Source organism: Pongo abelii, chromosome 4 (assembly GCF_028885655.2).
Source record: "Pongo abelii isolate AG06213 chromosome 4, NHGRI_mPonAbe1-v2.0_pri, whole genome shotgun sequence".
Taxonomy (NCBI): Eukaryota; Metazoa; Chordata; class Mammalia; order Primates; family Hominidae; genus Pongo; species Pongo abelii.
In genome coordinates, this window is record NC_071989.2 from 124,371,666 (window position 1) to 124,394,055 (window position 22,390).

General features: G+C 34.9%; 1 protein-coding gene across 6 annotated transcripts in view; it reads left to right on the top strand.

Annotated features, from left to right (window-relative positions):
- COMMD10 (COMM domain containing 10) overlaps positions 1–22,390 on the top strand; it is a 362,273-nt gene that overhangs the window by 142,850 nt on the left and 197,033 nt on the right. The window contains exon 6 of one of the 6 annotated variants that reach the window (XM_054555846.2): positions 1,530–21,793. The exons of the other annotated variants lie outside the window; for them this stretch is intronic. Within the exon in view, the coding sequence (XP_054411821.1) occupies positions 1,530–1,547 (18 nt within the window). The 3' untranslated portion in view covers positions 1,548–21,793. Of the gene's footprint in view, positions 1–1,529; positions 21,794–22,390 lie in introns of those variants that run through there. 6 annotated transcript variants of the gene reach the window in all.

Sequence of the window (22,390 nt, forward strand, 5' to 3'; positions counted from 1 at the left end):
TTTGTCTCGAATGCCTGACCTTGTGATCCACCCACGTCGGCCCCTAAAGTGCTGGGATTACAAGCGTGAGCCACTGCTCTCGGCCGCCCTTTTTAATATTATGGTTATTTTAGTTGATATCTTCAGATTGCTCTTGATTGGAGTATATAGAATATGTCATAGATTGTGTTATTTTAATTTTACTTGTCTATGTTCTTATTTCTTTGAAGTTGCTATTTTTCACTATATTTTGCCGTCACCTATAAATTATAAATATTAGTCTTAACAGAAGTCAGATATTTTCTATATTGAATATTTCTTTGAAAAAAAGGAGATAGGATAAAATGTGAGGAAATCAAATCTAGGAACTACTTTAGGAAAGTCAGAGGATTTTTATTTAGTATTGAGAAGTATAAGATAAATGTATACACCAGAAAAAAAGTTTTTATTACAATGTAATATGTGGGACAAAAAAAAATAGTAAGGATATGGCTATCTACATTTTATTTTAATATTTATTTAACAAATATTTACTCAGCTCCAAATTAGGTACTAGAAACTGTCTCAGGCTCTGGGAATATATTTCCAAACATACTGATCAATGAAACATTAAATTTCTAATTAGAAATTGTAGAAGTTCTAAGAAAGCAAAAAGCTCATGGTGCTTTTGGAACATAGTCCGGGGAGATTTAACCTAATACAGAGAAGCTCGGGAAAAATTTGTGCCAGACCATAAGATGAGACTGTAAGGTTGAGTCAGAGAGGGACAGAAGGGGTTTGGAGAGAATGTTATTGGAATGTAGGAATAGTATGTTCAAAAACTCTGAAGAGACTATAATGTATTGTAAGATACCCTGAAAGAAGTTCATGATCATAGGAGTGGAGGCAGTGAGAAGAGGTGAAGCCAGAATGGCATGGTTCAAAGGCAACACTTGGAATTATCTGATTAAAATAAGGCACTCAACATAGCCTTAAGAATGAAGGTTATTCCGTTTGGTTTTCTTTGCTGAACTGCTTAACAATATTTTTATGTTTCCATGTGCTGAATTCATTTTATAATTTTTTTAAAAAGTAATGCATGTATTTGGAGCAGCATTACAAGACCATGGAAACAGTTTTACTATTTGTCTCTTTTATGTTTTTTAAGAACAAAGCTTCCATTTTCAGCTTCCATCTCTTGGACTACTCATTTAACGGTGATCTTTCTGTTTCTTAATCCAAGTTCTAAGGATTCTGAGGTTGGTAGTTTAACTCTTAATCCTTTTAAAAAATTGAACCAATGTATTTTTTTCAATGAGAGATAGTTCATAAATCTTGCTACTCAAATAAATCATAAGTCTATATGAGGACTTCAGTTGGGAATTCTTTATTCTTGTTCGCTAGAATTAGGAAACCGTATGTGGATAGGAGCCATCTCTGTGTTTACTTATTGTCTCTACAGTTCCAAGCCATTGCCTAGTATATTAATCCATTTTTGTTGGTATAAAGGAATATCTGAGACTGGATAATTTACAAAGGAATGATATTTATTTTGTCTCATGTTTCTGCAGACTGTACAGGAAGTGTAGTGCTCTCATCTGCTTCTGGTAAGGCCTCAGGAAGCTTACGATCATGGTGGAAGGCAAAAGGGGAGTTGGCATATCACATGGTGAGCGGGAACAAGGGGCCGGGGCCGCGGTGCCACACTCTTTTAAACAACCAGATCTCATATGAACTCAGAGCGAGAACTCATTTATTGTGAGGACAGCACCAAGCCATTCATAAGGGATCTTCCCCCAAGCCCCAAACACCTCCCTCTAGGCCCACCTCCAGCATTAGACATCCTATTTCAACATGAGGTTTGGAGGGGACAAAACATTCAAACCGCATCACCCAGGATATTGTTGATGAACTATTTGTTGATTGAATTAATACTAAATTTTGTTGGCATTACATTTTATTTTGACTTTAAATGCTGATGAGTATTTGATAGTTCCTGGTTCTGTGATAACATTTAGGCTTGTAGTGAATGAAACATTACAATATTGTTTAAATAACCTTTTCTTTTAAATTTAAATAAAAGATGGATAAGGATGTTACTTTAACATTTTATATAATATCCTTTAACAAACTGTAGGCTAATCTTTAGTTTATGGGGCTCCCCATAAACTAGGGTAATTTCTCCTAACCTGTAATGCAGTTTTACTGATTCTTCTGCCATTTCCAATTTGTTGCTGTGACCATTTGGTGAATATTTTATTTCACTTATTATACTTTTTAGATCTAGAGTTTTCTTTTTTTTGTTTCTATTTTTCTCTTGAGATTTATTCTGTGTTCACTCACTGATAGCATATTTTTCTTCAGTTTTTTGAATATATTTATAATAGCTTTTTTGAATTATTTTACTTGCTAAATTCAACATCTGAGCCCAGTTAGAGTCATTTGTATTGAGTGTATTTTTTCTTAAGTAATTTCCTGAAGACTTTCCTGTTTGTTTTTTTTTGGGAATCTTTGTTTTTGTTTTGTTTTTGCATATGTAGAAATTTCTGATTGAAAACTAGACATTGGGAAACATATGGTGAAATGACTCTGTGTTCTGTCATATTCTTTCGAGGACCTTGGCTTTTTGTTCTAGTAGGCAATTAACTTCCTTGGGTTGAAACCACAAACTGTCTCCTGTGAGGTATTCAGCTTACACCTTTCCTCTGCTGCTTTGTTAGCCTGAACACCTATAGGTCCCCCTTTACATGCACAATGTGGTAGCCCAAAGATTTTGGCAGATGCTCATCTTCTTTGTTGTTTCTTTGTGTCTCAGAATTTCCTCCTAATTGACAGTAGCTATGCCGGCTTTGGGCCCTATACTCTGACACATCAAGCCTGTCTAGATTCATCTTTCTACCACTCAGGCTGTAAATGATTGAAGAATGTTGTCAGTTAATAAAAGAATCACAGATTTTAAAATCTTTTTTGTTTTTTTTTTTCTCTTCCTGCTTTTTCACTAGGCTTCATAGGCCTCCCTTGCTCATGTGTAATTTTCATTGTCAGCCAGGAATTTGTGTAGCTTGTGCTCTGAATTTGAGTCTCGTGCCTTCTGAGATTAGCTTGGTGCTAAGATTTTTCTTTTAAATTTTCAGCTGTTTTTCCAGCTCTCAACTCTAAGTTCTAGCATCTTTAGCCAGGGCGATGCCATTTTTTTTCTTCTCCTTTTTTGTAGCTGTAGCTATGGAGTTTGGTCAGTGCCCTGGAGCCAGTATGAACTCTCAATTCTTACCCCTTCTAGTTTTCAAAATAAAACTCTCTTCAGCCGTATGTCTGCATTTGAAAGTTTAAAGTTTCTTTAAGTAGTTTGTTTGCTTTAATCTAGTATCTTCTTATTGGTATCTCTGGGGTTTTGTATGACCACGTCAGTTTTTCAGCATGATCAGCAGTTAAACTGCTTCATCCCTGTTGATTTCAAGTAGTACATTTAAAACAAGGGCTTCTAAACATTCAATAAAATTCAAAAGATGTTTTGGACATTAACTTACACCTCAACTCTTCCAAGTTTGTAAGTTCATGTTTACACTTTATACTCCCCCCCGCTTTTTATTTTTTTTTTTGAGAACAGCAAATTATATTTTAGCTGATGGACTTTCCTCAGTTTCTATTAATTACATGTGTGTCTCTATTTAGTAGTGCATTTAGAGTCACTATTTTTCACTGTTGCAGATATCTAGACATTTGATTGGAAAATAGTTTGGCATTGAACTTAGTAGCAATATTGGGGGACTTCGTACTAAAAAGCACCAATCAACTTAGAAAACCAAGCCCTGTAGTAACACAAGGAAAAAAAAAATTCCTGAAGCCAATACCTTGGGAAATAAAGATAATAGAAATGAAATCACCTAAGTGGATGGCCTTAATATTTCTGGACATGTTCCATAACCCTCACAGGTAGTAGTGGACTGGCATCTGGGAGACAGGACAAAACATAAATGTGGAATTTCAAGGATATTCCTATTTTCCGTTAAAGCAGCAGAAGTATGAATTACTAGAGACTTTACATATAGTCAGATTGCTGAGTTTCAGTTTCAAATATTAAACACTCTTTTTCAGATGTTCTCCCACTTCACTCTCATTTCATATGAGTTCATATTATTTTATGCCCCAGGCTCAAAGTGTAGATAAGTTTACTGCTCTAATGTATACCGTTTATCTGATTCACTCTCCCCCTCTTTTGCCTTCTGGTGTCACAGAGTGGTAAGCAGGAAAGCAGGGTCTGTATCTATCTGTACTATAGGTTCACTATCCTTGCCATAAACTAAGTTGATCACTTAAAAAGTATCACTACTTTAGCACTAGATTTAGCTCACTTTTAACAGAAATTTCATGGTGATGTTTTCTTATTTCAAGGCCCTTGAAATAAGGGCCTTGTTTTTTCGTTAATGGAGCATCTCATTCTCTTTCAACAGGGCTTGGTTTCCTTTGAACAAACATTATTCTTACCAATAATTCTGATAACTTTCTGGTAATTTAATTGTGGTTATCCATCCTCTTTATTCTCCATCAGTTCATTTTAGATATTCTTCTGATTTCCTTTTGTCTTTCACAAGATCTTTGAGATCCCATTTTCTCTACATCTTTAATATGACCTGCAAAAAATGTTTGTTCAATTTATACGTCCTGCCACAAAATAGTACTCTGCTTCAAATTCCACATTTATGTTTTGTCTCCTCTGCCACAGGTAATAACCAGTCCACTATTACCTGCGGGGGTTATGGAACATGTCCAGAAATACTAAGGCTGCCCACTTGGGTGATTTTATTCTTATTATCTTCATTTGCCAAGGTATTGGCTTTAGGATGTTTTTTCTCCTTGTGTTTTCTGACTTGATTGGTGATGCCGAGCATTCACACAGCTTTTCAGTTTCTCAGCTTAGAAGCAAGGAATGTTAAAAAGTTACTATCACTGCCTTTAATCATAAAAAAGACAAGTAGAAGGAATTAGTTGTCTCACCCAGGGACATCAGTGTGTATGTATACCAGTGGGAACCAGACATCGTGTCTAGTTAAAATCACTTATCACACTGCAGCTACTTTTTTCACCTGATAATTTTAGCCAAACTAGGTCATGTTATAAATGTCAGCAAGGCAAAAGAGAGAATAAAATGTCATCAGAATAATGCACATACATTTCAGTGGAGCTTAAAATCTTTTATAGGAAACAGGATTATGAGGTAGGAGGTTTTTTTCATTGCAGCGATAAATGTGAATACAGTTACTATGATTCCTTCTTAAGGTATTCACTTTGGCCTAATTCCTGCTTTCTTTAAATTAGAAAAAATATCTCAAGTTTGCTTATAGGTAAGAGTTTTAAGCCAAATAAATAACAGTTATAGTGATTTGGTTGAAAAATAAACTTCTAATTCCCCTTTAAAAACTGAGAAGAAATGAAATATAGTGCAATGTCAGCCACAAAATCATTATTTTGATAGCTAACATCATTTGTATTCTAGGCTACAATTTTAAAATGTAAAGTTCAAAAAAATAAAATTTTATTCACATTGTTGATTTTGCCCAATGACACAAGCTATATGTTAATATTAAATTAATATAGGAAAATTAAAGAAAATATCAGATTTATCACTTTCATATGTAGTAATTTTTATTTCAATAACCAGAATTGTAGGTTTCAAAAAATGTTTGAAAATTTGCTTTAATTAATAGTTTTGACAAAGAACCTTTAATAGACCACTGCTTTTGTTTTCAAAGTTTCAGTTAAACCTCAAGAAATAATATGGTCCTGCTGTGATTTTTAAATGAATGCTTTTGTGGTTGCATAAATTGTGTTTTTTCGTGAATATTAGGATTGTAAATGAAAATTAAGTCTAGATTCTGATCCTTTTCCTTTCAAGCTTATTAAAATAAGATCTTTTAGGATCACTGTGACTCTCTCCTTGTTAGTTTTATGTCATAACTTAGCCCTGATTATAAACAAACTTTAACTGTTTCTTAATTCAGTTTTTTCTTTTGTCATGAGCAAAGAAAAATTACTGAAATAAATAAGCATTGAGACATATTCTTGTATTTGAAAACTTAGTGTGGGAATCATATTTTTGACTCTCAGCTCAGGATAGGTTTAGGTAGGGTAGATTATTTTATCTTCTTGTAAAATAGTGTAAAATAAATATTTGCCTATAGACATTACAATTTAGAGGAGTTTCACATTAGAAAGATGTTGATTTGCCTTTACATTTAGGCATAAAAGCGGGAGTACATAGAGAGCATTTATAATTTATCTACTTTAAACATAATTATTTTTTATTATTTCCTTTTGTACTATTTTTAATCCTACTCATAGAGTGAAAGATGAGGCATCAAACTTGTATCTAAGATTGTTGATTTGTTTTGAGTCAGGGGCAGACAGACACAGTAATGGCTTAGTCTGATACAGGCATTTTGGGTTCAGTCTCTAGGGACAGGTATTCATATGTAATAAAACCACTTGAACTGGCATTGATTGTCATTGTTGATAATCCTAGCAGGATCAACACTGGTTGAGTAAATATAAAGATCAAATTTACCTTCTTCTGGCAAGGCAAGCAGAGAAGCAGGACAAAGCATAAAGACTTGACAGCACTATAGCATTACCTCTATTCAACTGTACTTCAGAGAAAAGAAGTGGCAATGATTAAGGGTACTGTTCAATTCAACAAGCAATTATTGAGCAGTTCTGTAGCCCAACGCTGTGTTAGCTGCTAAAGGACACAAAAAGAGAACACAGTATGATTTGGCACTAAACTAGTTTATCATCTAATTTGGAAGACAAACGGTTCATATATGAAACAGCTAGAAAACAAATTATGACAGTATATAATTGAGTGTACAGTTGTTCATGCAACAGAATACGAGCAGAATTTATTTGTCCAGCGAGTGAAAAGATATATCTTTATGATGTTAAATTTTGTGTGGCAACATAAAGTAACATAGCCTGAGTTAATTCAGGTCTTTGGTTATTTAAGATGAGAAAAACCCCAGCAATTTAAATGGTATTTATTTAAAATATCCTTTATTTTATTTATAGTCCTTTATTTAGACCACCTAAAAATATTACTTAGATATATGATTATTCATACCTGAGCACCCCCCCCAAAAAATCAAGAATAGCTTACTCCCTGGTAATGATTCAATGGAGTATAAACTTTATTAGGTTTTGTTCACTATTGATTCTTTGCCTCATATATCATAAAGGTTGATTCTGTCTATTTTGCAGTATTTTCCAATGTCTAGGTATTCAGAATTATGTTCATTAAAAAGTAGGTCTCAAAGAGCATAGTAATCTCCTTAGCTTTGTAAAAGGAAGCTATGTAGCAAAGCAGCCTTACTATGTTTCTGTTTTTGCTTTTGTTTTAGTTTTATCTCCATTACTTGTTAAGTGGTAATGGTGTAGTAGCATCTTAAAATACCATACTATTAAGATTCAGCCGGGGAACCTTCTCCTATTCTTTGCTCTTCAGATATTTCTCTACTGTACCCCCATAGCTCTTGAACATCTCATGACATATATCATTGTATTTTAATTTAATAAATTCATTTTTCTATGCACTAGACTGACTTCTTTGCATTATAACCAGGACTTCACATAGATGCTGGTACGTCATAGATTTCTAATAAATACCTGCTGAATTAAGGAAACACGAATTTATGTTCTACATCATGATGCTAGTGAAAATTTGTTGCTGTTTATTTCTCAGAATAAATAAACATCCTGTAGTAGTGTCCAATGGGAATCAATTATTGATACCTAGTGATGTAGACAAGTTGTTTTAAAAAATAAAAGATTGAAGGAAAGCAGCCTCCTCTTTTACCGGCCCCCACCTCAACTGTATAATTTTCTTTAAGAAAATTGATATCAAAAGCTGTGATATCCGTTTCTCTTTACTATCAGCAGTTCTTGAAGTTGCCTTGACAAGCACAGATTCCTTTAATCAGTCCAAATACATGATATATAGATATATAATATGTGTGTGTGTGTTGACATCTTTAGTAGAAACAGCTTTTCAGATATTGATTTCATATTGTCTTCCTCCCAGCTTTCCATTGACTTAATGATTTCAGATACAGTTTCAAATTGCATCTTAATTGTGGGGAGTGGGGATAGTAGTAAGCCTCTGGCTCCTCTTTTTTAAGGTTATTTCTGAGACTGCCTTGGAGTGGTTCAAACCAGAATAATTGCAGTTTACTGCCTATCACTCTGCACTTTTAAGATGGTTTTGCCAGCTTTTAGAGCCTCTCAGATGTTCTAAAATAAGGTCAAGCTGATTCTACATGCTATTGGTGGTAGGTGTTAGTGCTGTCACTTTGGCAAAATGTTTTGACTTGAGATAGAATCATTAATCCAGGGATATCTTGTTAATAAATTTACTGACTATTCACTTCGAATTTTTGATATAGCAGTTTTTAATAATACAGCTTTTTCATGTCAACAAGAGTACATTCTGACTGATTCTATTTATAAAAGGATACAATAGTAATGTTTAATATTGGAACAGTTAGCAATAGTTAACTTTGGAGAACAAAAATGGTAGAGGTAAGGGGTCAGTAAGAGGACTCCTGAGGATGCAGGTAATGTGTTATTTATTCAGCGAGAGGTGGGTTATATGGGTGTGTTCATTTTGTAGTAACTCATTGAGCTGTCTGTATGATTGCTATACTTTGCTAAAATCTATGGAGATCAAAGGCTACTTTAGCAGCTTTAGTCTGATGACAGACTTATTATTTTCTTAAACAATGGGCAAAATTTTCTTCTGACTTTCAGATTCCTTCAGTCTAAAGGGAAAGATAAAACTATTTTAGTATGATAGCTGAAACGCTTTCGCTCTTTTAAAATTGTCATTACAAAGTGTATTGTTTATTTTAACTTTTATATGACTGCTGTTGGCTACTTAAAAGTCTTTGAAAAAATTAATTGGGAAATAACAGTTGAACATGAATACGGGAGTACTTACTTCAAGACAAACCAGAAAAAAAAAAAAACAAAATATAAAATGTAATGTGTTTAACAAAAAACAAATGTCATTTTGTATTTAAAGAACAGTTTAAGATATGTTTAAAACAACTACTTCTGAACTGAATGATATTACTTCGCACCCCCTCCATGGCAAAGAGGTCATCTAAGTTAGTTGTAGTCAACTGCACCAAGCTGAAGAGCCACTTTACACTGAACTGAATTTTGTATGGAAGCTGGAAAGAACCACAGACTTTACTACCACATTCTAATTGGCAGGAACCCTGCTTCTGATGCTAAACAGCATGTCAGGATTGCATACTGTATCAATATCAGAAGTCCAAGTTACATTTGGATTTATTATTTATCCAGCCACAAGTAAGCTGTCTTTTGTAACTTATCCATTGGCTTACTGGGTTATGAATTTCTAATTAGAAATGGAGGACTTTGAGATGTTACAAGTGGGGGCCCAATAATGAGTATTGCACTGCACATACACAGACTGAATATGACTGTCCGAAAAAAATAAAAAATAAAATAAAAAAGTCTTTTAAATTGAAATATCAAAATCATGATTAAAATCAAAAGGTAGACAAGTGAGATAGGATAAGTTCAATCCATGGTTGGTTACCAGTACTCTTCACGTCAAAAGGACCTCGGCATAAGTGTTCAGAAATAACAAAGATCAACCAGCTTGGCCAACATGGAGAAACCCCATCTCTACTAAAAATACAAAAATTAGCTGGACGTGGTAGCAGGTGCCTGTAATCCCAGCTACTCTGGAGGCTAATAAAAGAGAACTGCTTAAACCCCAGCGGTGGGGGGCGGAGGTTGCAGTGAGCCAAGATGACACCACTGCCCTCCAGCCTGGGCAGCAGAGCAAGATTCCATCTCAAAAAAATAAAAATAAAAAAAATAACAAAAATCAATACGCTGAAAAATGTTATAAAATTTGATATTGAATAATTCATTAGACATAAAATTATAGAGTACTTACATTTGTCGGGTACTCTTTTAATTGCTTTACATATATTAACTTGTTTCATTCTCAAGGAACCTATGAGATACAGGATAAGACAAAGACAAGTTAAGTACATGTATAAGGTTACACAAATGACATTTAAATCCAGGCGGTCTGATTGTAATTCTATGCTCTTACCCTTAAAGGGATTGGTCAGTTCCGGCTAAACGGTGTGCCTGAATAAAATGTGGAGCACGGTAGCATTTATAATATTTATTCATTCAACAAATATTTATTGAATGCTTACAATTGGGCCGGGCACTATGCTAGGTATTTAGGATATAATATTCCCCCACTTATCCATGGTTTTACTTTTCACAGTTTCAGTTACTTGTGGTTAACTGTGGTCTGAAAATAGGTGAGTACAGTACAATAAGATAATGTATGTGTGAGAGAGAAAGACTACATTCTCATGACTCTTATTATAGTATATAGTTAGAATTATTCTGGTTTAGTATTAGTTATTGTTAATCTTTTACAGTGCTTAATATACAAATTAAACTTTATCATAGGAATGTATAATAGGAAAAAACATAGTATATGTAAGGGTCAGTGCTATCAACAGTTTCAGGCATCCTCTGGGGGACTTGAAATATATCTCCCACAGATAAGGGGGAACTATACATAACAGTTTATGAAAGTCCTTGACCCTTGTGAAGTCTGTATTCTAGTAGAGGTTTACAGACAATAAACAAAAAGGTAAAACAACTAGGTTGTCTAATAAAATATTTACTTTGAAGATATGAAGGGGACTGTAATTTCATAAGGTGGTCAAGGAAGGCCTCACTGATAAGGTGACATTTGAGTAAAGATTTGAAAGACGTGAGAGGATAAACCGCAAGGAATGTTCTGGAAGCAGAACATTCCAGGTAAAGAAATCAGTGAGGACAAAGTCCCTGAGAAGAAAGTGAGCTTGGTGTCTTCATGAACAAGGAGAGAGTTTTACTGAAGCACAGTAAGCAAGAGGGAGATTGGAAGAGGAGAGGTGATAGGGGTGTAGTAGGACAGATGATGTAAAGCCATTGTTAGGATTTTAGCTCTTGTTTTCAGATGGGAAGCCATTTGAGGAATTTGCATAGAAAATCAAACCTCAAAATTTTGAGAGAAGGGTTCTAGAAGAATCCTTGATAACTGGAAAGGTGAAGTTTTTACATTAACAGAAGAGGTAAAGAGTAATAATCAAAAATAGGAAGATCTTCAGTCAGTGATGCTAATGTGTCTGAAGAGTCAGGGTCCCCAGTAGGGGAAGGAAGAGGAAGAAAGTGAAAGGAGGCTAAAATTTTCACTGGCATTGTAGGTAGAAAGACTAGGGTTTGAGTGGACATCTGCTTTGGAAGTCAGGTGACAGCGGAGGCCAAAGTAACAAAGGCAGGCAGGGAAATTCTCAGCAGCAACAGAGTAATACAATGAAATTCCTCATAGAAATACTATCAAGGAAAGACAGAGAAAGCCATTGGACACCTATGTCAATCAACTAGGGCAGCTTTGCTAAGGAACATGCTCTTAAATCTGGCAGTTGAAAGCTGCCTGTTTAAAAGCAAAAAAGTAATGAATAGCAATGAAAATAAAACAATTTCAATTTTAGAATAATTATTAGCACAAGGTCACATGGACAGGAACAATTATGCATTGTTTACATAAATTCTTATGGTAGCAATAATCTAATGCATATGGCTTTGAAGATGGGTAAAATTATTACTTTAATACAGTAAAACAGGTAAATCATGAATGATGTAGACTGCTTATGCAAATATATTTGAAGTAAAGTTAAATTCAGAGTTCAAATGGAGAAACCATTGAAGTGTCCAGTAATGATGCATTTAAATAAGGTAATTTGGCTGCAACTGCATTCATCTGTAAATAATTTACACACAGAATCGAGTTAGGAACTTCCGAAAAAATAGTACTCATTCTAAAAACATACCCAATTGGATAATTTCACCTATAAGGTTAAAGAGTACTGATTTTAAAAGATTCTCAGAGTCTGTTTTGTGAAGAGATCCCTTAAAGTATAATGGTGGCGAGCACAGGGAAGAGCTCACGTGCAGCCGCAGGAGTGCTAGGGAAAAAGGGCGACAGCTCTGCTAAGCAGCCACTTAGAAAAGAGTTGGATAAGAGCAGTCTCTTCAGAGTCTGACACCTTTCATTTTACTGGAAAACCTTCACCTAGTCTGTTTATATCTTATCAGTGAACTTCTTCAAATGTAAAGGTATTTGTAAAAGGACATAAAAATCGATCATTTGTATAATATAATTTCAGATCTGTACCTTTCATATATATTTTTACCACTTATTTTTTCTATCTGTGAAATGTGCTGACACCTACTTTAACAAACTGATACAATTGAGAAGAGAGAGTGTGGGCTACTAATAAGAAGCTCATCAGTCAAAACATAGTCAAAACCAGAGAACAGATTGATAATGAATACTTAATTCTTTTTAGGAGTGTTTTTGGTCCTACAGGATTTAGAATTATAAAAGCTGTAATTCCCTTTGGCTGCAAATTGTAGGAATGTTGCTTGCTTGTTACATTTTGAGTTCCAAGTTGAATCAGTTGCTTTCTTGAACAGTTGAAAAGCTGTCATTTAAGCATTTCAGGTATTTCATTTTCCTATTACAATCCTGGGTTAGATTTGCTGTTACTTAGCTCTCACCTCTTCATCTATTACAATTTTCTCCCTCATTTAATTGGGGTATATCCTCAAAGATCTTCCACAGAAAAGGCATACTGGAGATACAATTTCAGAGTTCTTGAAGGTCTGAATTATCTCTGTTTGCTTTCATATTTAATAGATAGTTTGGGTATATAGAATTCTGTTTTCAAAATCATTCTCCTATAGAACCTTGAAGACATTTCCTCCATTGTGTCCTGGAATTTAGGGTTGCTGATGAGAAATAGAATTCCAGTTTGATTCACATTCATGTGTTGGTAACATCTTTTTCCCTCCTTGGAATCTCTTAGGGTTTTCTTTATCTTCGGTGGCTAAAACTTCAAGAGAATATATTTGGATTTGAGTATTTTATTCATTCAGTCTGCTTGATACTTGCTCAGCCCTTCCATCTTAAAATTAATAGTTTTCTTCAAGTCTGGTGGTTTTTAAAAATTACTTCTCTGATTTTCTTTCTATAGCATAAATACATTATTTGTGCCCACCTGTTATCTTTGGTTATCTTTGAACACTCTTTTATATGTTTTATTTGCCACATTATGTTCCTTAGAAATAAGAACATTATATAGTTTGTTAGAAAATGATACATGTTATTGTAACAGAAGAAGTAGAGCAGAGAAAACGTAGATAACCTTGGGTATGGAAGCATCCAAGATGTCTTCCAGAGGATAAGTAAACTTGGTACAACCGGACGGTGGAATATTATTCAGTGCTAAAAAATGATTCGGCTGAGTGCAGTGGCTCACACCTGTAACCCCAGCACTTTGGGAGGTTGAGGCGGGTGGATCACCTGAGCTCAGGAGTTTGAGACCAGCCTGGCCAACATGGTGAAACCCTGTCTCTACTAAAAATACAAAAATTAGCTGGGCGTGGTGGTGGGCACCTGTAATCCCAGCTACTAGGGAGACTGAGGCAGTAGAATAGCTTGATCCCAGGAGGCGGACGTTGCAGAGAGCCGAGATCGCTCCACTGCACTCCAGCCTGGGTGACAAGAGCAAGACTCCATCTCAAAAAAAAAAAAAAGGAAAAAAGAAGTGATCCATTGAGCCGTGAAAGGACATTAAATACACATTACTAACTCAAGCCAATGTGAAAAGACTCTATACTGCATGATTCCAACTATATGACATTCTAGAAGAGGCAAAACTGTGAAGAGAGTAAAAATGATCAGGGGTTGGGGGTGGGAGATGAGTAGATGGAACACAGATGATTTTTAGGGCTCCAGTAAATACCATGTATGATACTATAATTTATCCAAACTCACAGAATTTACAACACCAAGAGTGAACCCTAATGTAAACTATGGACGTTGGGTGATTATGATGTGTCAGTATAGGTTCGTTGACTATAACAAATGTACTACTCTGGTGGGGGATACTTGTAATAGTAGGGGTTATATGGGAAATTTTTATATCTTTCTCTCTATTTTGCTGTGAAACTAAAACCGATCTAAAATAGATTTTTTTAAAAAGTAGAGCAGAGTAAAGGGGTTAATGTATTGGGGTGGGGGTATGCAAATTACAATTATTGAATAGAATGATCAAGGTAGGCCTCATTGAGAAGCTGACGTGAGCACTGAGCAAAGACTGTGGCTATCTGAATGAAGAATGTTACGGGCAGAGGATATAACTAGTACAAGGACCCTAAAGCAGAATGCCTCTGGTATGTTTGATGAACAGCAAGCAGGTTAATGTGGCTCAAGTGAATTGAGTGAGGGAGAGAGAATGGTGGGAAATAAAGATGAGAGAGGTAAATTAAAATGGGCTACATCACTAGTCTAGACTTTGTAGGCTAGTGTAAAGATTTCTTAGTGTGACAGAGATGGGAAGTGTTTACAGAGTAGAATAGTAATGGTTAAATTTGAGTATTTTTCTCTTTGGTAGTTTTATTAAAACAGATATAGCATTACAGCTTTACAAATCACATGATTTTCAATTTAGTTCTATCATAAGTTCATAAACTTGAAAAAAAATACTACATCAAGCTTTTATTTTAAAATGTAGATAAATGTTACAGAAAAAAAATTTCCAGGCGCAATGGCACATGCTATACTCCAGCTACTTGGGAGGCTGAGATGGGAGGATCGCTGGAGCCCAAAAGTTTGAGGCTAGCCTGGGCAACATAGTGAGACCTTGCTTCTAGAAAAAAAAAGAGGCAAGATTTGTAAGCTGAAGTACTCTTAGGAAATATTTCAATCACATGAGCAGATATTATCTTTAATCTGCTTTTTATTATCATGGTTAAATTATGAGCAAAGCTCATAAAATGCAATAAATGCATTTTGTATTTCTTGCAAGTTAGCAGTGGTGTTAAATATTACATTCTCTGATCTGTACTAATATTATCAACTCCTACTGAGAAGAGTTAGAATAACAGTAGAAACTTTGGGAAAGATTTTAAATGACAACAAAGCTAAATGGTCAGAATGTCGTTGTTTCAAAGCAATTTTCTTAGTTGTAATAAAGGTAAATTTAATAAAAGTAAAAGCAACCTGCTCCCAGAATGTTACAGTATTTTGTTTTGAATAAATTTATATTATCTGGAAATCAATATGGCTTATGTTGCATACAAACAAGGTCTGAAAATAGTAATGCCCTAGAGTTCCAGTAGGAGGCCATCTCCTTGAACTGTTTAGACCAATATGAAAGGCTACTTCCTGGAAGAAACAATGCTTCTCAGCAAGATATTTCTTAAAATACCATTTCCAGAATTATTTGTAGCCACTATAATAAAACATTATCAGGAAATTATCAGATTGTTCATGGCATTGGTGACAGAAAAACTGCTCATATTTACTGGACTGCATGACAATTAAGAACAGAGTTTTTCATGATTAATGGGTTAAAAGGCAAGAGTTTTGAATGAACTTAAATTGGGCAACTCTCAAATCTTTGATGATTTTATTATATGTCATCCTTACCACTTTTAACTGGTTTAATGTAATTTTGAAATGTTTCCCTAAATGTTACATCTGTTAATAGTTAGAAACTAGCTTAAATTCCCATTAAGTTTTATTCAACAAACCTAAAGCTTCTGTTCTGAGAACCTCATAAGTAAGTACCCTCTGTGCCATAGAAAGACTAACAGTGTACTTCAACATTTTACAATTGGTTTTGAAAATGAAAAAATATGTAGGCTCCCCAGGAGTTCATATTCAATTTAACAATACCAGTTCTACTTAAGACATAAAAATCTATTTCTACTGGCAACAAGATGAAAATCCCCAGCTCATACTCCTTATATGGGGTAAACACCCAGGGAATGATTCCAGCAAAGCACAGAACCAGGTTTGTGAAGGAGAGACTGGGCTTTGACATAGTACCACTGGGTAATACATAAACCAGTAATCGTTTCTGTCACTTACAAATATGGATCTGTTTAATGTCTTCAGTTGTTTAGACTAACGATTTGGATGATCCTAAATTTCTTTGAAACTTTTACATTTAGGGTTCCAAAAATTTGTTTTTCTCCAAGATTAAAGCAATTCTAGCATAGTAGCAGCATGCTGCATCAACAAGTTGATTTTTTTTTTAAAGTGTATGTCTTCTATTGAAGAGCTCAATGAAGTTCTTAACTGTTGTCTCTAATTAAACAGAACAGCAAAGCTTGTTTTTTTGCCAATCGCAAATTTATACTCAATTTAAACCATGGCTTTTAACCAAAATCCCTATACTGAAATAATTCTTCACACGAGAATCATAGTGGATTTTTTATACGTTCTTGGTTAACCAGCAAAACTCGCAAAATTTGTTGGCATTAGTAACAAATACTTTTTAAATGAGCTTCTGTTTCTCCCATCAAAACTTTGATTTCCCTTCAAAGAAGCCTCATCATAGACTTATTCACACATTTGTGAGAGTTATTAGAATTGCCACAATCAATGGATACTGAAGAAAAGGGAAGATTAGAGGGTTGGTTTTTGTTTTTAATTTTTAAAAAACTCTTATCATGATTCTGGAGCTAAAAGCAGCTCACACGGGCCTTATATGAGCTTTGAGCTTTGCCTCTCTTTGAGCAATACATTTTAAAAGTCAGGAAGAAAATAAAATCTGACTATTGCAGCATTTAGCTTTGTATTGGAGTGGCCTTTGCAGGTGATGCCAACTTCCACGACATTTAGAAGATTCATAAAGTGCTGGTCAAAACAATGGAAACAATAGCGGCTGTCATTTGATCAGAATCCGTGTGCAAACCAATTAAAAGCCCTGTCATAACTATTTAAGCATATAAGGTGATTTATGATTACCTTTCATAAGTTAATGAATTCTACCAATAAGAGCAGGATGCTACATTGGGTGTTCCTGTTCTCACAGAGTTTACAGCTATACACTACATGAGGACTGCTCCAGGTTTGCTGTGTTTAAATGATTGACAAGGCAGAAACTTTGTCTTTTCTTCAACTGATTGGCACTATCTACTTATAACTTATAGCTTAGCTTATTTTTCACTCCCCCCCGAAGAGAGTAGAGTCCAGAATGGCCGGTGGTAGTATCAGAGTAGAATAGTTGAGGTGTCATAAGATAATGACACCCTTGAATTTATTTCTCCTGTACTTTGCTTCATAAAAGTGAGCACAATGACAGACAGGCAGAAAATAGTAGATCACTATGTGAGGCCAGAGTGAGTCCTCTTTCAGGCTCAACAAAGGAAAGACAGAAGACAAGTGAATAAGGTACATAAATATAAGAACATAAGTGTAGGCAGGTAGATGATGAAAAATGGGAGAAATGGAAGAGGTAACAAAAAAGAAAAAAGATGAAGAAAAATATGGGAAAAGAGAGGTAAGGTGAGATGAGGAGGGCAAAAGAAACAGAATGGAGAAGAGAGAAAAGAATGGAGGCAAAGGAAAGAGGGGAGAATACAGCAATCTCCTCCTGAAATCTGCCTATCCCAAGCTTAAAGATTAGTTGTAATATTTTAATTACAAATTAGCTTTTCCTTAGAAAACTTCATAAGCACATAATTCTTATAAAATTGTGATACCTCAAATATTTAAAATACTTTCTAGTCAAACATTTAGGGGGTCATCATTCTCCAAAACTAGCTAGCCTTATGCAGCTGGTAGGAGTTCTTCACAGCTGTTCTTTAAGCCATGTTGTATGAGAACTTCATAGAGAACCTGAGAAGTTCCATTTTAAGAGTTTCTCCCGCTTCAGTATCCTAGGCAAGAAATCAGGAGAAAGGAATGAGAAAGAAGAATCACTAGTGTCAACTGACACATCAAACTCCAGTAAATCTGGGTATTACTTAGGTCAACTAGAGTAATTCAACATAAAGGTAAAATAGTGGTTAAGATTTTAAAAGCCAAGTGGTGATTTCGAACTTGTAGCTATTGTTCTAATATGATGGGTAATCACTTTCTGCAGTGGTGAACTATTTATAAACTGCTGGTTCCTCAAAATGTAAATAAAGAAAAATTATTCCAGGCTACAAGATTAATTTTCCTCTACATCTTTAACCCGAGGTCATTTTTTGTTAAAACAGACTTGTTATATTTATTTAGTCAAATTCCTCACATTAAGAAGGAGGAATCTGAGGCCCAGTAAGATTAAGTGACTAGTTTGTGGTCCTTGGGTAGAACAGGAATGAAGCAGAGGTTTCCATTCCTAGGTCACTTCAGGACTACTAATTGGGGTTCATCAGAAAAAAGACATAAGCCAAAGAAATTAGAACACGAAGTTGAATATCATCTTTAGTAAAAAGGATCTAGTCATTGCTTCCTTATAATATTGAAAATTAGTTTAACTGTAGGTGGACATTTCTTTGAAATGGTTTCTACCACTAAAAATAAAACTGAAGGTAGAGGATTAGGTTAGACCCTGGAGCACAATCAAAACAGCTTTTTTCAGCCTAAGAACTTTTTTAAAGTAAATGGCAAACTGCAAATACCTACATATCTGTAATTTTGTGAGGCACCATAAAATCTGCATACTCTGTACCAAAGTAAAAAACTTCACTTACTGACACAACCTTTACTAAAAAGTGCCACAGACTGTATGTAAGAACACTTTTATTTAGAGAAAAAATACAAGCTGTCTAGTTCTTAATATGGTAAAACTCTCTATCCTCTTATACTCTGCTTTGTCATTTATTTATTTATTTTGAGGCGGAGTCTCGCTCTGTCGCCCAGGCTGTAGTGCAGTGGCGCAATCTCAGCTCACTGAATGCTCCGCCTCCCGGGTTCTCGCCATTCTCTTGCCTCAGCCTTCTGAGTAGCTGGGACTACAGGCGCCCGCCACCATGCCCAGCTAATTTTTTGTATTTTCTTTTTAGTAGAGACGGGATTTCACCATGTTAGCCAGCATGGTCTCGATCTCCTGACCTCTTGATCCGCCCGCCTCGGCCTCCCAAAGTGCTGGGATTACAGGCGTGAGCCACCGCGCCCGGCCAATTTGTCTTTTAGTTAGCCTGAATAAATTTAACCTCTCAGAGGATCCCTCAACTCATGTGAAAAAATCCTTAATAGTTTCTGTCTTACATTAAACAAAAAGGCAGACCTATGTCACCTGGAGTCATAGGACCCTGAGTTGTCTCCTAAGGTAACTCTAATGTACATTCCTTAACTCTGAAGCTAACAGCTATGAAGGTGAATGCCGATAGCTGCTGTAGGTTTCACAGAGAGACTCAATGATTATGAAGATTCTGACCATATCTAATAACAGACAACAGATAATTATACAGTAAGATTTAGGGAAAAAAGTCATTTCAGTTTGGAAAGTTTTGTTAAGGTATATAAATGCATATCTGTTGCCTGTTAGTATGATGATATGGTAGACAAATTGCCTTTGTCAGGTTTTAGTTTTGGCTCTGCCATTAATTAGCTATGTGGTTTTTGAGAATTTCAATCACTTTAACACATGTTTATAGAGGGTTACACACCAGGCACTGTGCAAGTCATTTTAACAGTTATCTTAGGAAATCCTCTCAGCAACCCTAAGGGTTTGACATTATTATTATTATCATCTTACAGGAAAGGGAACTGGGGTTTAGATTGAGTTTTTTCTCAAGGTTCAATAGCTAGTGGCCTGCTTCCAAAGCTTGTATTATTTTGAACAACAGCCAGTTTCTGGAACTATGTACTTAACAGGTACTTTTGACCCAGTGGGAATGAAAGGGGAGTGCAGAAAGAGGTATATAGGCTTCCCGCCCTCCTACTTCTGCTTCAGCCAGAGAAGTTGCCTGTTCATTATTTTAATATATTGAGCTTTTCAGATAAGATTTTAGAGGGGAGAGGGTTCTGTAGCATAAAATGCCTGATCTCACAGTATAATGCCTCACTAGAATGAAGGGGTAAAAGTGGTATTAAGCTAATATAAGAACAGTAAATAATAATTCTCATTGGATAGGCTTCAAAAAAGAAATGCATTTGAGATGGACCTTGACAAGCAGGTAAAATCTTGATTTAGTTGAAGGACTCCATCTGGGGAAACATTAATGAAAGTGCTTAAATTTTCAAATGCTAATTAAAATGTTTATTTTTAAAATGTTTCCTTTGATCCTATTTTTCTTTATTAAATAATACCCTGGACAGGAATTAAGAGCACAGCCTGAAGTGATTGTGATGTCCAAGAAGTACTGCTAATGGAACAAATAGACAACTTGTCATATTTCAAAATTAAATGCTGACTTCACTATGAATATAGAAAAGTACAGTTGTAAACACTACACTCTGTGCCATGTAACATCCTATGTATGATTTCAGTTCTTTTTAAGACCACCAGACTACAGTTAAAAGAAAGCCAAGATCAGACTGACTCAATTTGCATTACAAATGTGTTCAGGGAAAGCCTAGTTAGGGAAAACAGAAACTTCAGATTTCACTCTTTTAAACTGAATCGGAGAATGTCTTATATCCACTGCCAGAAAATATCACCCCAGAAGTGAAAATTTAGATGTTTTAATTTCTGAAATAATGACTTTGAGGAAAATAGTTAGAAATTATAAAACATACAAATTCCTATTTGTCACACTATGGAGACTTTGGAGAATATGATTCTCCAAGTATCTTGGTGTTTAAAGAAATAAAAATATAGTTCAGCCAAAAATAAACTAGCTCACATGAAAAAGCTGTGGTATTAAAAACTGCTATATCAGAAAGTCCAAGTGAGTATTCAGTAAATTTATTAACAAGATATTCCTGGATTAATGATTCTATCTCAAGTCAAAAACATTTTGCCAAAGTGACAGCACTAACATCTACAAACAATAGGATGTAGAATCAGCTTGACCTTATTTTAGAACATCTGAGAGGCTCTAAAAGCTGGCAAAACCATCTTAAGAGTATGGAGTGATAGACAGTAAACTGCATTTATTCTGGGTTTGAACCACATCAAGGCAGGCTCAGAAATAACCTTAAAAAAGAGGAGCCAGAGATTAAATACTATCCCCACTCCCCACAATTAAGATGCAATTTGAAACTGTATCTGAAATCATTAAGTCAATGGAAAGCTGGGAGGAAGACAATATGAAATCAATATCTGAAAAGCTGTTTCTACTAAAGATGTCAACACACACACACATATTATATATCTATATATCATGTATTTGGACTGATTAAAGGAATCTGTGCTTGTCAAGGCAACTTCAAGAACTGTTGATAGTACAGAGAAATGGATATCACAGCTTTTTTCTTAAAGAAAATTATATGGTTGAGGTGGGGACTGGTAAAAGAAGAGGCTGCTTTCTTTCATTTTTTTTCTTTTTTAAAACAACTTGTCTACATCACTAGGTATCAATAATTGATTCCCACTGGACACAACTACAGGATACACTCCATGTTTATTCATTGTGAGAAATAAACACAGTAACAAATTTTCACTAACATCATTATGTAGAACATAAATTCATGTTTCCTTAATTCAGTAGGTATTTATTAGAAATCTATGAGGTACCAACATCTATGTGAAGTCCTGGTTATAATGCAAAGAAGCCAGTCTAGTGAATAGACAAATGAATTTATTAAATTAAAATACAGTGATATATGTCATGAGATGTTCAAGAGCTATGGGGATACAGTAGAGAAATATCTGAGGAGGGGTAAAGAGTAGGAGAGGGTTCCCTGGCTGAATCTTAAAAGTAAGGTATTTTAAGATGCTGCTATACCAGTACCACTTAACAAGTAATGGAGAAAAAAATTACAAAAAAAAAAAAAAAAAGAAAACAGCCGTATGATTACATTAAAATTGAATACCTTCTCCTGAATGATTTTTAGGTAGATAATGAAATTAAGGAAGAAATCAAGAAGTTATTTGAAACTACTGAGAACAGAGATACAAAATACCAGAATCTATGGAATCCAACTAAGGCAGTATTAAGAGGGAAATGTATAGCACTGAATGCCCATATCAAAAGTTAGAAAGATATCAAGTTAACTTACAATTTAACATCACAGCTAAAAGAACTAGCAAAGCAAGAGCAAACAAATCCCAAAGCTAGGAGTAGACAAGAAATAACCAAAATCAGAGCTGAAGTGAAGGAGATTGAGATATGAAAAATCATTCAAAACATCAACAAATCCAGGAGCTGGTTTTTTGAAAAAAAATTAATAAAATACATAGATCACTAGCTAGACTAATAAGAAAAGAGAGAATATTCAAATAAACACAGAATATTCAAATAAACACAATCAGAAATGAAAAGGGGAGATCGCTACTGACCCCACAGAAATATAACCATCAAGGATATTATGAACACCTCCGTGCACATAAGCTAGAACATCTAGAAGCAATGGATAAATTCCTCAACACAGCTACCCTCC